The sequence below is a fragment of the Ochotona princeps genome, chromosome 29 (genome assembly GCF_030435755.1).
Source record: "Ochotona princeps isolate mOchPri1 chromosome 29, mOchPri1.hap1, whole genome shotgun sequence".
Taxonomy (NCBI): Eukaryota; Metazoa; Chordata; class Mammalia; order Lagomorpha; family Ochotonidae; genus Ochotona; species Ochotona princeps.
The window spans coordinates 12,637,470-12,651,478 of record NC_080860.1 but is presented as its reverse complement, the minus strand read 5'-3'; the positions used below and the strand labels follow the sequence as shown (position 1 = coordinate 12,651,478).

The 14,009-nt window shown below is 55.3% G+C and overlaps 1 protein-coding gene across 2 annotated transcripts; it reads right to left on the bottom strand.

The window, feature by feature from the left end:
* Nucleotides 1–383: 383 nt before the first annotated feature.
* On the bottom strand, nucleotides 384–11,687 carry TCHP (trichoplein keratin filament binding). 2 transcript variants are annotated; one of them, XM_004591926.2, is made up of 13 exons: nucleotides 11,513–11,687; nucleotides 10,143–10,336; nucleotides 9,276–9,486; nucleotides 8,833–8,889; nucleotides 8,217–8,285; nucleotides 7,392–7,565; nucleotides 6,065–6,177; nucleotides 5,859–5,925; nucleotides 4,617–4,789; nucleotides 3,520–3,601; nucleotides 2,201–2,386; nucleotides 1,556–1,699; nucleotides 384–580 (listed from the first exon to the last, which is right to left on the bottom strand). In XM_004591926.2, the coding sequence occupies exons 2-13, from the start codon at nucleotides 10,334–10,336 to the stop codon at nucleotides 548–550; spliced, it is 1,503 nt and encodes a 500-aa protein (XP_004591983.2). In that variant the 5' UTR covers nucleotides 11,513–11,687; the 3' UTR covers nucleotides 384–547. The 2 variants fall into 2 exon arrangements, with proteins under 2 accessions (XP_004591983.2, XP_058512638.1); XM_058656655.1 differs by lacking the exon at nucleotides 11,513–11,687 and adding an exon at nucleotides 11,216–11,373.
* Nucleotides 11,688–14,009: the final 2,322 nt, after the last annotated feature.

The window sequence follows — 14,009 nt, the reverse complement described above, 5'->3', positions numbered from 1 at the left end:
ATTTCTGAAGAAGGAAAGATATATCGCTCACCACCTTTCCAGAAAGCATCCTTGGATCACATCAGACTGTTCCAGGATTCTGTTTTGTACCCAGTTTTTGGGTTTTTTTTTTTTTTTTTTCATCCAGAATACAAAAGATTTGGTCCTTTGGGAACACCTAAAATTCTAAGCCCTGAAATAAACTGTACTGAAGCCCTACAAGACTATTTTCAGAATACATTCTGGCCGCATACATCACCAAGGGTGACAGCCAACGGTGAGCTACCAGGAAACCACCACCCTGGTCATGGAATACGACGTACAGATCTTCGTGTGGACTGGGAAATCTTACAGTATTTATAAGCATTGTGACAAGAATATTGGCTACCACTGCAGGCACATCCCCATGTCCCATGTTTGCTGCGACCCTGATGCGGCCAACACTGACTGCCCCGTGCACAGGCAGGGCCGAGCCCGATGATGACAGCACCCGGGCCACCTGCCCAGCGCCTTTGTTTTGAGGTCTTCAGGATCCTTGTGCGTCTCTGAGCATCTGGTACCAACCACGTCAGTCCCAAGCAATTCTGGGATGTCCGTGAGGCTGAGAAAACAAAGAACCAGACTGATGAGATGGGCAGTCCCTGGGGCAGTGGAAGATGAGCTCCACTAAGAGTGAAGGCGTGACCGACACAGCCACTTTCACGTACAGCTAGAAAAGCTCTGCCCCACCTTGCGCAGTAAAGCCACTCTGTGACATGTGGAAGCGCCAGCCTTAACATATTTCCCGTACCCTCTGGAAGGTCTGATCTTGCCAAGATGCTCGAGGTCCAGAGCCAGGCAAGCCGGGGCAGTGCTGCTCCCTGCCCCTCCATTGCAGTGATTGGGGGTCGACTCCCCGACTCTCATCTTGGTCTACTTGGCTTCAGCGTGACCTGACCACAAAGCAGCTAGCCTCCTTCTCTCACAGCTCATTTCCCATGAATGGCAGCATCTTGGGGCACCAGGTGGCCACAGGGGCCCTGGGTAAAGGAGGATGGGATGCCTGCCTGCTGGGACCTTCAGCACACAGTGCCTTACCTGTTGGCTCCTGGGACACTGTAACGGCCTTATTAGCTTCTCTGTGCCCCCTGTGGTGGTCTGCACAGGGGCGCCACTCAAGTACCTCTAGAGACAGGGAAACGAGACCCACGGGGAAGAGGGAGGTAAGTGGGTGTCTTGGTTGCCTGGCTTTTCTGTCGCTGCAGTCAGGAGCTGGACCCCCTGCTCTGTCACCTCTTCCCAGCTGTGGTCACCACTCTCATCACATTGTTCTTGGTCCCCAAACAGGGTGGACAGGCACACAGCTTGGCAGCAGGCAATCAGGGTTTGGGCTGCAGCAGCAAGAGCCGGAATAGAAAGCACGAAGGCTCTTTTAGACCCAGCCATGCAAAGACACAGACCCTGAGTCAAGGGTCCCTACTGGTCAGGAAGAGGGGAAACCAAAGAGGACAGAAGCCAGCAAGAAGCCAGGAGAGCTGGATGGCACAGTTGAGTACAGGGCTCTGGAACAGGCCTGGCGTCACCCGCGGACTCCTACCTTGGGCCGGTAGCCATGCTCGGCCATCATCTTGGCCTCCTGCCGCAGTAAGGTGTCACAGAGCTGCTCTGCCTGCCTGGCCTCCTCTTCCTCCTCCTCCTCCTGCTGGTTGGCTTCCCACGCCCGCAGCTGGCGCTCTGCCACCTGGCCCCCAAGAGCAAAGTCACCCTGAGACAAGGCCCCCAGAGCACAACCCTGCCTCCCCAAACAGAGAAAGCATGCGGTGCCAGCTGGGCTGGAGGACAGAGCTAAGTCACAGGGACAGTGAGTGCCAGGCACAGGAAGGTTACTTGGGTCTTCTACAAAGTATGGCATATAACCATGTATTCAGAAGAATACTCTGTGTTCCATGTCAGGTCATGGAATTAAATAAAGACCCTTGGCCCAGGGTTCCACCTGCCTGCAGATGCTGATGGTCAGGTCAGCCTCACACCCACCAGAGACATGGGACCCTGTGTGGGACATGCACCACAGCCACAAGCATCAGGACTTCAGCTGCAGTTAACAGGGGATGGATGTGTTACGCCCCTGTCAGGTGTGATCTGTGTAAACAAGTGCCCAGGCACTCAGTCCTATCCTACGATAATGCAAGAACACGATGTCACCCATCCAGAGGCTGCCTCCCGCCCCTGGACTCGGCCCTACCTGGGCTTCCAGCTCCTGCTTCCTGACCGACTTCAGTTCTTTGCTCTGTTCCTGTTCACGGCGGGCTGACTCTCTGGCCTCCTCGAGACTGCGAATGAGCTGCTCCCTGTGTTTCAAGGATTCCTCTTGTGCACGTCGGTTTTGTTCAATCTTTTCTTGTATTTGCTGTTGTCTCCCCGCTAGGACCTAACCTCCGTAGGAAGGAAAGCAGACTTGAGATCAGAGGCCCGTCCATAAGCCTTGGCCAAGTGACAGGGGCAGGGACGATCTCTGGTGTCCTGGCAGATGTGGTTGATGCTGACTGAACCCTGTGGTGGCACCTTGCTGCCCTGTGGTGGTGGTTTTAGACCTGAGGCTGAGGATTAGGCTGGGTCTCTGTGGAGCTGCAGCTGGGAGTGGTTAGGGGCAGAGAATCCCTACAGAGACAAGCCAAGCCTCACTCCCCAACAGTGGGTCCCAAGGAGACCAAAATCCACACAGAGGACCACAGGGAGAGTTTGGGTGAAATCTGCCACTCGAGGCAGCAGAGCATGCTGTGACATGTAGCTCTACAGCAGCGTTGTCCCATACCAGCCTCGGGCAGACTTGGGCATCAGGGCAGCGAGAAGCCACCTGAGCTGCCCAACAGTCACACCTTTGGGAGGTGATGAGCACAGCAGCCACAGCCAGGAGGACAGATGAAGTGGGAACAGTCAGAAGCCACTGGGGGACACCTGGTGTCCACAAGAATGAGAAAGCACCAGCTGGGACCCCATCTCCTATAGATTCCAGAACACAACCCGCTAACGGACACACGTGACTTTTTGCCTTAAGCCACTTTGAAGAGAGCTTTCAATACACCACCCAGGTCACGGGACAGCAGAGCTGTCTGGCCTGTGTCTGGCCCTCTATGCCAAGAAAGAAATCAGCAATGTGGAAAAGCCCAAAATGCTTGTGGCAGCATTTCTTACAATGGCTCAAAAATCAGAACGACCCAGAATATCCAATACGGCCATAGAAAGGCACACTAGGGTCTCACGAGAATTCCCTGTTAAAATATGATCCTACCACTAAAAGGGCATCCACAGAAACAGGGCGGCATGTGCAAATGCTGCCACCAAAGGGCATGGCATGAGGCACTATGACACATGGAGATGGGAGTAGAAGGAAACCTGCCAATGGCTACGCCAACACCAAGGCCCCGTTGCCTCCGCACTGCTCAACGGGTTTTTAAAGCCCAATGGGAATAAGCTGAGATTGCTCCTGGTGGTTCTGGTGGGGTCAGCGTGCCACTGTGGACCCGAGGCCTGGCCCCCAGCTGGTGGACGGGGCTGGGTTACCTCACTCATGAGCCTGTCACGTGCGCTGCGCTCTCGAGCCCACTGGGCCTCTCTCTTTTCCCACATCTCCTTGGCCTCCTCCCTGAGAAACAGAAAACAGACGACAGAGGTTCCTGACTACTGCTCTTGGCTGGCAGTGAATCAAGAGCAAAAAGAGCACCTGGCACAATAGCCTAGTGGCTAAAGTCCTCGCCTTGAACACACCGAGATCCCATATAGGCGTCGGTTCTAATCCTGGCGGCCCCTCTTCCCATCTAGCTCCCTGCCTGTGGTCTGAGAAAGCAGTCAAGGACGGCCCAAAGCCTTGGGTCCCTGCACCCACGTGGGAGACCCGGAAGAGGTTCCAGTCTCCTGGCTTCAGATTGGCTCAGCTCCAGCTGTTGCAGCCACTTGGGGAGTGAGTGATCGGATGGAAGATCTTCCTCTCTGTCTCTCCTCCTCTCTTTACATCTGCATATTTGCCTTTCCAATAAAAATAAATAATCATTTTTAAAAAAGAGAGCGAGCAAACAAGCCAACAACCCTCAGTGAGGCCGAGCTTCCGTCAGCTCTTCCCCTCAAACTCTGGAAAGATGACAGTGATGGCTGGCCTTCCTGGAATTGTCTGAAGCCACCTGTTTTTATACCTCATCTCCTTAAAGCGCTGGAGGCAGCTCCCACAGTAGCCACCGAGGTGCCCGAGACCAGCAGGACCCAGACTGGAGGAAAGTGCTGGCCTGGGCCTGAGCCATGGCTGTGCGCTAGGGTCATGGCCACCTCACCCTGGAGGGCCTGTATCCCCCCTCGGGGACTGGGAAGGCCAGCCTTACCATGTAGGAAGTGCTCAGAGTGAGCCACCTGTCAGTTGTTATTTCTGTCTATGGCTTAGGTGTTCAAGACCCGATTTTATTGATCCAAAGGACTTCTCCAGAACTCAGAGCATTTTCCCTTCAAATCGTTAAGACTTTGCATCAGCACAGCGGTACCCTAACCCATTGTGACTTCCAGGCCCAAAGGAACCAGGTCAGATGCTGCAATAGCCAGAGGGACGTGAAGGGCACTTGAGGGTACCGAGTGGGGGCCCAGGGTGTCCCAACCTGACTGCCGCCACCTCTCACCTCAGCAACATCTGCAGCTCTGCCTCCCGCGCTCTCTCTAGCTGCAGCTGTTCCTCGATGACCTGCTTCATCCAGGCCACGTCGGCCATGGCCTGCTCGCGCCTGGCCAGCTGCACACGCTGGTCCTCATCCTCCTTCTCCAGGAGCGCCTGCAGGATCTGCTTGTCTGCCTCCTGGAAGAAGCAATGGGCGGGCTGGACAGAGCCCTTCAGTACCTGCAGCCTACAGAGGATCTCCCCCAGCTCTCCCCCACACAGCGTATCATAGCAGGGGTGAGGGATGGTTTAGACAAGCTCAGCTCGGAGCTTTCCCATGAGGAAAGGGAGACCGCTACAGCACCACAAGCCCTCGGCTGTGTCTTACAGCACAGCTTTGTGCGACACAGCTGGGCAGCAGTTCCGCTCCAAAGAGAATTGACTCTGCAGCACAAATGTAAGAAGCACTTGCTGTAGGGTCATGAGAGGGTTGGGCTTTCCCGTGGATGAGGGAACACTGGGAAGAGTGAAGGGAGAAAGCTGCACACTGGGCTCCCAGGGGCGCAGCCTCCAAGGGGTCAGCACTTGACCACAGCAGCCAGGGGTTATAGGGAGCCCCGATTTGCTCGTTTTCCAGTTCCAATGAGGCGGCTCATCAAAGCACTTCACAGGAGCACCTGAGTGGCTATTAAGAATGTACTCAAGCAGGTACACTCACCTTTCAGGGGAGCTGAGCTTCCCCATGAGTGAATGTAGGTGGCTAAGGTGTGCAACTTCAGTTACATGAAAAAATACCACCACCTCCACTCTGGAAAATGCTTGCAATACCCAGGGCTTGGCCAGGCCAAAGCTAGGAGCCCAGAACCCAATTCAGGCCTCCGTATGTGAGTAGCAGGGACCCGAGTCCTTGCGTTTGCACCTGCTGCCTCCCAAGGCATGCATCCGATTTGGGAGACAAGTATGCTAACCGCTGAGCCATGTGCCTGCCTGTTTTGTTGGATGGCTATGATCACGCTAATGAACACATGCATCACCTCAAAGGGGCTTTGTGGTGGCAAGGACACTTACAATCTACTGTCTGCACTTCTGTGGAGTGCACAGTCCAGGCTCTGCACTGCACCCGAGGTCCAAGGGCTCGTTCACCTCCAAATTGAAGGCCTGTATCCTTGGATGCCACCTCCCGCCCCTTTTCCCAACAGCACGCACACACTGTGTGCGGCAGAGATTTCTTCCAGAGTGCAAAGCACACTGCTCCCATCACACTCACCAGTTCCTCCTGGATCTGCTGGGCGCGCCTATTGAGCTGGGCGTTGTACTGATGCCGCAGAAAGCGCCTAAAAAAGCAAAAAACGTGTGGGTCACCTGTAGTGTCATGGGAAGAATTCATCGGGACCTGGAAACACTCGCTACAAGCTGTGCCCTTCCTGGTGTCAGGGCGCCAGTGCCAGGGGAGGTGGCAAGGCATGCACGCACCCCAGCTCTGCCTTCTGCCGGAAGGCCGCCATCTGCTTCCTCTCCTCCTCCAGCCTCTCCAGCTCCCAGCGCTGCTTCAGCAGGTTCTCCTGTTCCTTCTTCAGCTTGCTCGCCTGTGGTGACAGGGTTAGGGACCCGACTGAGCCGGCAGGCATCAGACCTCCCTTTACTCTCCATCTCCGTCTCCAGCCAGCTGCCCTCATGATGGGTAGCCAGGAGACCCTTCCCAGAGCCCAGCTTCACTTCTGCATTCATCCCATGTGAGCTGAGCCACCCTTTGCAAGAGCCCCTCCCAGGCCTGCAACAAGGAACAACTCCATGCTCTGAGCTCTCAGGGGACGCTGGACTGGTCTGCACTTCAACATCATCCCCCGCCCTGACACAGCTCCTTCCACAAGGCTGGGAGCGCAGGCTTGCTCGGGCTCTAACTCTAGCGCCCAGTACAGTGCTTGGTGCCTGGAGACGTGCACTGGGCACGGAGCTCTGAGTTACTGAGTCATTCAGACCTGGCGGAGGAAGAGAAGGGATGTGAGGACAAAGGGGCACAGAGAAGGTACAGCCCTCGCAGGCAAACTGAGCTCAGCGTCCCCAGCAGACCAAAGCCCTCAGACCCCCCCACTGCCCGAGTCCTGAGAAACCCCTGTTCCCACCCAGTGCCGTGCCTGAGAGGATGGCTTGTCTCAGGATCATCAACATTCTACAGCCTCAGCACAACACAGACATGAGTACAAGTGGAAGAGGGCAGACCCTGGCTGTTGCTGTTTGCTCAGCTTTCTTAAAACCACTGTCCTTCCCACTATAATCACTTTTCAGAGGGGTTTTGGTTTTGTTTTCTGCTTGAAAGGTAGAGACAGAAAGAACACTCCAATCTACCGGTTCATCCCCCACATGTTCACAAGAGCCAGGGCTGGGTCAGGACAGGGCCAGGAGGCAGGACCCCAATCAGGGTCTCCTTCCCACATGGGTGGTGGGGAGAAAAGCACTTGAGCTGTCAGGCACGGGGACCAAATTCAGGCACCCTGAGGTGGGGCAAGGCATCTTAGCCCCTAGGCCAAATGCCCGCATACAGGGTTTTTATTTTTTCAAGTTTGCTCATTTCTTTTTATTCTCCACTGGGAGGACAGAGAAGGAAGAAGGGGAAAGCAGAGAGGGATAGATTGAAATCCAACGATTCTCTCCCCAAACGCTCATAATGTGTTGCTGGGATTGGATTCCAGACACTCCAGTATGGGCTGCAGGCACTCTCCAGGGAGGGCTTGCCTCACCCTAATGGGCAGCTGCAGAGGGGCAGCCCTGCAGGACCGGGAAGGAGGGAGCCCTGGCTCACCTCCAGCTCCTTCAGCTTCAGCTCCTCCATCTGCTGGAGCAGCGCCTCAGCCTGGAGTTTGTCTTCCAGCTGCCTCCTCTCCTGTTCTGCTTTCATCCGCTCCATCGCTTCCCTCCGGGCCGTTTCGTACTCATTTTCACACCGTTTGTTTTCTTGCTCTCTGCTGGCCTCTTGCTGCAAGGAGCCAAAGGCACCCGGGAGGTTGGCCCTTGTTACTACTCACAGCTGGCGAGTCCCATTTCCTGCCACCACTCAGTGGGCCACAGGGACCCCCACAGGCTCTGCCTCGTGTCAGCAGCGAGACCCTGGGTCGGGGCACGGCTCCTTGAACTCAGTTCCCTCTGTGGAAGCTGCAGGTCTGATACTGCCCTCAGAGACAAGGCTGGGAAGGTGCCCGGCACACAAGCAGGGGGACTTGACAACACCCAGTGCCCGCCCCCACCCTGGTCACCCAAATACTTTCTAAAATGAAGCCAGAGCCAAAGCCTGGAAGGTGGCTTCTTGTCCCTAGTGGTGCTGCCATAGGCCAGCAACAAGAGTTTATGAGATGGATTTCATCAAGAGAGAATGCCGACAACAAAGACACCCTGAAGGCTGCCTGTTCCAGCTCCCACCTTCCAGCCCCGGTGGTCACCCAAACTTAGTCTGCCCTGGGGAATGATCACAAAGGATCCCAGGCCATGTATGGGCAAGCATCAGTTTTCCCAGATGTCAGGTAAACGGGGTCTGCTGCACAACTGGAGTCCCTAACACTGGAAAATTCAGAGACACAGAGACAGACTGGCACCATCACAGGTGGCCTTCTTCCCGAGCTGGGAGCCATACCTGTTTTTTCTCTTCTTTCTGTATCTCCCACGAGTCTACCACATGTTTCCTGTGAAGGTCGAGCTCAATCTAGGATGAGAAGGAACAGACGGCTTGCTCATGGGTTCACTGGATGCTGCCTCCTGCACCACCTGCTGGCATATGGCCGTCATTTTCCTTGTTAGGACTCAGCAGGGGCCTGGCGGTCCAGAAAGGGAGCAACAATGGACTTGATACTCAGCATGAACACAGTACAATATGGAAACCAAGGGAGCAGGTGCTACTACACCCTTCTGGAGAAGTGGGTTCAAGTCGCAGAAGTGCTTCCCCAGTGCCTTGGGGTTGAGCAGGAAGCCCAGCAGATTGACAGAAAAACAGCCTGCAGTGTCTCTGGGACCCATCCCTGGCCTCTGAGTGAGCTGGGTGCACTTTCCCCTGCCCATCTGCCCAGGAGGGAGGTGTTGTCCCATGTGCCAGGTAGTAGATAGCACAGCACGGTGCGATGACCACAGCGAGGGACCCCTCGGGCCAGGCTACAACAGGTCCTGTGCAGGTGCCCGCAGGCTCCCTCAGTTACAACCCAGACTGGAGACGGGATCTCATCTAAACACGTCCACAGAAGGCTCCTGATTTTCACCTCTCGAAGTTTGGGGTTGTTCTTTTTCCAATGTTCATAGAGGAGTTGTTCAGCCATCTATCAAGAAGACAGAGAGGCACAATGTTAGGGTCCAAACCCACTGATAGGGTGGATGGCGCACAGTGGGCTAACAGCTCCTGGCCCACAGGCTGTCACCGCACCCACTGTCCACATCCACCTACCCTGTACCCTTGACACTGTGAGCCAGACTTTGGGCAGACCTTGATGGCAGTGACAAGGGGACTCAGTGATGGTGACAGAAGGGAGGGGAGGGGTCAACAATGCAGAGTGAGTCCGCAGCCCCAGCAGCTCAGATGCAAGGGGGGAGTCCTGTTATACCCAACCGCACTGGACTGACCCCCATGTGTGCCCTCCTGTGATAACCATTTCTGAGAAGGGCACCCTCCTGCCCCACAGCCTCCTAAAGCTCCGTGACATGTTACCAGCTTCCTCTGCTCTTCCCTGGCGGACCTCAGGTTCCCGTGCCGCTCGCGGATTCTGTTTTCCCGCAGGTTCATGCTCAGCCGCAGCTCCTCCAGCTCTCGGGCCAGCAGGTCCTGCTCCTCCAGCATCAGCTGCCGGAGCCTCTCCCGGCGGGCTTCCAGACTCCTCTTCTTCTCCTCCTTCATCTTCTCTCGCTGGTAGGCGTGCATGCTGTGTGAGAAGTAGCCCGCAGTCAGCCGATCCTGCTTCAGTCACAGCTCTGCTAGGTGAGGCTACGAGATGCTGAGGAGGACGCATGTGGCGACACAGGAAGGCATTCCTCACCAGAGGGAAGGAGGAAGGTTGTGCAAGAATATGCAGAGTAGAAAGTCTTACTTTTACAAAGAAAGAATGTCTAGTGGGCTTAAGTATGCATGTGATACCCATGACAGCTAAGGGTTTTTGAGCAATTCCCATGTGCCTGTTCCTACAGAGGTGGGTGTGGTTTATTACTCATCGTGTAAGTCTCACAAGGTAGGTTCTGTTTTAGCCCCCACTTGCCTGATGAGGGAATCGAGGGTTACCCATCTGACCCCAACAGGTCTTCCATTTAGGCCTGGCTGGCCCCAGGGCCTTGGCTTGTCAGGTCCACCTGCTTAGGAGTTTCTCTAAAACTGGTTCTGTGTGTGTGTGTTTGGGCACTAAAGGGAAAATACATGGGGCAGGAGACGCACCAAACTGGGAACTCGTGACTCCCTGCAGGTTCAGGGCTCACTTTATCTCCATCACTGCCCTGATGGTCTCCATCCCACCTTCAGCTGGAGAAAAACGGTATGCAGGTAACCCCCGCCCCGGCACGGGTGCTGACTTGCTCACCGTGCCCTTACCTGCGCAGGTAGGAGGTACTGGAGCTCCATTCGGCCTGTTTGGAGGTGCGGATGTCGGATGTCCTGAAGTAGTGGCTGTTCTGGTCCCACTGCTGCCGAAGCCGCGCCTCCTGCTCCCGCTGCCGCTGCCAGGCAGCCTGCTGATCCAGGGGCCTCCGGCTGCACCAGCGGGAGGGCAGTGTCGGGAGGGCCATCTGAAAGGACCAGCGATGATGGCAGGAAAATGAGGGGAGTGCCAGCCCCAGCAGCCCCTGACAGATGTAGCCTCACCCCTTTAATGAGTCATCCTCATTCCTGAGCTACACACAGACATCCCCTGGTACAGCTCAAAGGAAAAGAAAACCAGAAATACCCTTCTGGGTCCCACTCCACACCTTACTAAAAGAAAAACAACTTAAACACCTGTTTAAAGGACTTTGCCACCAGGGCTACAAGTCAGTCTAAACAAACCTGGCCTGCACCTGGCTGCAGACCAGCCACTCTCAGGGACTGACCAGACAATGCCACCTCGGGCACACTGGGGGCTTGAATGCTCTGTACAGACTAGCAGGAACAACCCCTTAGGGAACACGCCTTTTTCCATGCTTACAGTCACCCGTGTTTGTTTTGCAGATGACACAACCCAAGTTCAAAGAGGTGAAGTGATCTGCTCACCCCAAGAGGCTGTGTGATAGGAGCTTCAAGCCCTGCTCAGGTGGCCCATCCAGGGCTCACTCCAGAAGTCCGCTGGGCTAGCAGACTCCTGCGAAGAGGAATGGGACTATCAAGGGTCTCAGATGAACCTGGGGGATACGGCGGGGGCCTGCAAAGCAGAACACAGGCCACTCCAGGCCACCATCCCCCTCTAGTAAAAGCTGCCCCGGCTGGGGAATGAGCGAATGAATGCGGATCGGTGCTCAGAATCTCGGATGGAGCCTCCTCCCAATGCCGAGGCAAGTCATGTGCATCTAAGGGGGGCAAATGCAACCCCCCCAGTGGCCAGCCTGTGACCTCTGTCCCGCACGGGAGTGTGGCAGGATGAACTTACGTCCTTCCTGTCCTGGATGGAAAGCAGTCAGCGCATAAGTTCAAACCTTAAGATTTGAGTCCCGCCACGGACACCATTCAGCTAGGCTGCTCCTGGAACAAGGGGCATCCCTCTCTCAGCCTCAACATCATCTACATCTCACCAACAGGTCACAGTGCAGAGCGTCAGATGCAGGGCGAGGACCCCACTGCCCGCACCCCTCCCCTCCCCAGCGCCCTGAGCTCGAGTCCCCCGGGGTTCCCGCGCGGCTTTCCCGCCCAGCGCGGGGCCGCTCGGACAGGGCTGCAGCGGATCTCGGCCCCATGAATGCCGGCTCCCAGCGGAGCCTCGCCGCCAGACTCACGTTTTTCCGCGTCCCTACAGTTCCCGGGGAGTCCCGTGACCCGAGCTCCTGCACGCCCCAAGCGGGCCGGGGACAGTTCGGCTGCGCCCCAGCTGAACAGCGCGACACTAACGCCGGCCGTTTTCCGCCTGTCCGTTGTCCCGGCAACGGGCCTCACGACGGAGCGCCGCAAGGGCCAAGCCTCCTCCAGCGCGACGCCGGACGCTCAGAGAAGGAAAAGACTGTTTCGGCTCTGATGCCCTCTCGTGGAGGGCGGGAGACCAAACCGCCAACGGTTCATGTCCTTGAAACAGCCAAGGATGGAGAAAAGGAAAGACACTCGCCCCCAAACTTCAGGGTGGTGGTCACCGGAGGGAGTAAAGGTAAAGGGGGCGGGGGGGGGGAGAGGGGACATAAGCCATTGGCTCTCAAATAATGGTTTTGCGTGGGCGTCACCCGGGTAAAATCCAGGTGGCGTGGGGTGTTTGGCAGAGTGGTGATCTACCCCCAGATTCCAGCTTCCTGCTAATGTGCGCCCTGGAAGGCAGCAGGCAATGATGGCTCAAACAGAGGGATCCCTGCCACCCTTGGGGAAACCCAGAGAGAGAGTTCCAGGCTCCTGGCTTCAGCCTGGCACAACCCTCACTGCTGTGGAGTGAAGCAACGTATGGTATCTCTCTCTTTCTCTCCCCCCAGACCAATCCCTCCAGGTTCTCAGAGTCCCCGCGTTTCCCCAGTGTTTCCCCCAGTGTGTCAGTGTGCAGCCAAGGCTGACCCCTGGCACAGTGGATACAGGCAGCTTTCCAAGTCCTCGAGAGCATTCCTTCTCTGAGTTCGCTTTCTAACACACACCTACTACATGTGTGACTATGGCCAACTCTTCCATAACACAGCAAACACAGAACTCTGCGTCCTCTCTCTTATCTTCCCATATCTTTTTTTTAGATTTATTTATTTTTATTGCAAAGTTAGATATAGAGGAGGAGAGACAAAGAGGAAGATCTTCCATCCGATGGTTCACTCCCCAAGTGACTGCAACGGCTGGAGTTGCGCCAATCCAAAGCCAGGAGCCAGGAACTTCCTCCAGGTCTCCCAAGAGGGTGCAGGGTCCCAAGGCTTTGGACCATCCTCAACTGCTTTCCCAGGCCACAAAAGCAAGGAGCTGGATGGGAAGTGGAGCTGCTAGGATTAGAACCGGCGTCCATATGGGATCTCAGGGTGCATTCAAGGCAAGGACTTTAGCCACTAGGCCACTGCGCCAGGCCCCGCAAGTATCTTTTCTTTGGTTGCGTCCGGGGCTCCTGTGAGACGTGCTACCCATTTGAGAACTGCCTAACCTGAGGCCCAGGAAGCTGCTGTTATTTGAGGAACTTTAGCAGATGAACAGGTCAGGCAGGGCTCCAGGATCCCAGACCTCCCTGCTGCTGTCCCGCTGCTCCCAGGGCATAGCAGGTATTTGATCTATGTTAGCTAAGAGCCGAAGACATGGACTAGGCCTTGTAGTGCAGCAAGTGAAGTTGCTATTCATAATCCCAGATTCCTGTATTGGCCTCAGGGTCAAATCTGAGTCCTTTGCTTCATCTGAACCAGCTCCCGGGGAATGTGACTGGGAAGGCAGTCCCTGATGACTCGAGGACTTGGGTCCCTGCCACCTATGTGGAAGAGCTGGATGGAATTCCTGGCTCCTGGCTTCAGCTAGACCCGTAGCTGGCTTTTGTGGCCATTTGGGGAGTGACCAGAGGATGAAAAGTGTCTGTCTGTCTCTCTCTCTCTCTGTAACTCTGCTCTTCTGATACATATTTTTAAAAGTATAAAAAATGAGAAGCTTCTCAACATTGAATCCCTCGTCTCCCTCAACCCCACCAAAAAAAAAGGGAGAGGAAAGGGCAGATGAAGCCACCGTTTGTTATGCCCTCATCCCATATCAGAGAGCTGCTTAGAGCCCTGGCCGCTCAGCCTCCAACCCAGCACCATGCTAATATGGCTAGGGAGGGTAGTGGATGATGCCCGAGGTACTTGGGTCCCTGCTGCCCACCTGACTGGCCCAGTTTCTATCATGACAGCCTTTTTGAAGTGTGAAAAATACATGAAAGATCTCTGATCTCTTCCTATCTCTTTATAAACTCTGCTTTTCAACAAATAAAATTAAATATTTTTTTAAAAAAGACAGAGGGCCCGGCACAATAGCCTAGTGGCTAAAGTCTTTGCCTTGCAAGCTCCAGGATCACATATGGGCGCTGGTTCTAATCCTGGCTGCTCCGCTTCCCATCCAGCTTCCTGCGTGTGGCCTGGGAAAGCAGCCGAGGATGGCCCAAAGCTTTGGGACCCTGCACCCGTGTGGGAGACCTGGAAGAGGTTCCTGGCTTTGGATGGGCTCAGGTGTGGCTATTGCAGTCACTTGGGGAGTGAATCAGGGGACGGAAGACCTTCTTCTCTGTCTTCTCCTCCTGTCTGTATATATCTGACTTTGCAATAAAAAAATTTTTTTGTGATTTTTTTTTATTCATTGATTACATTG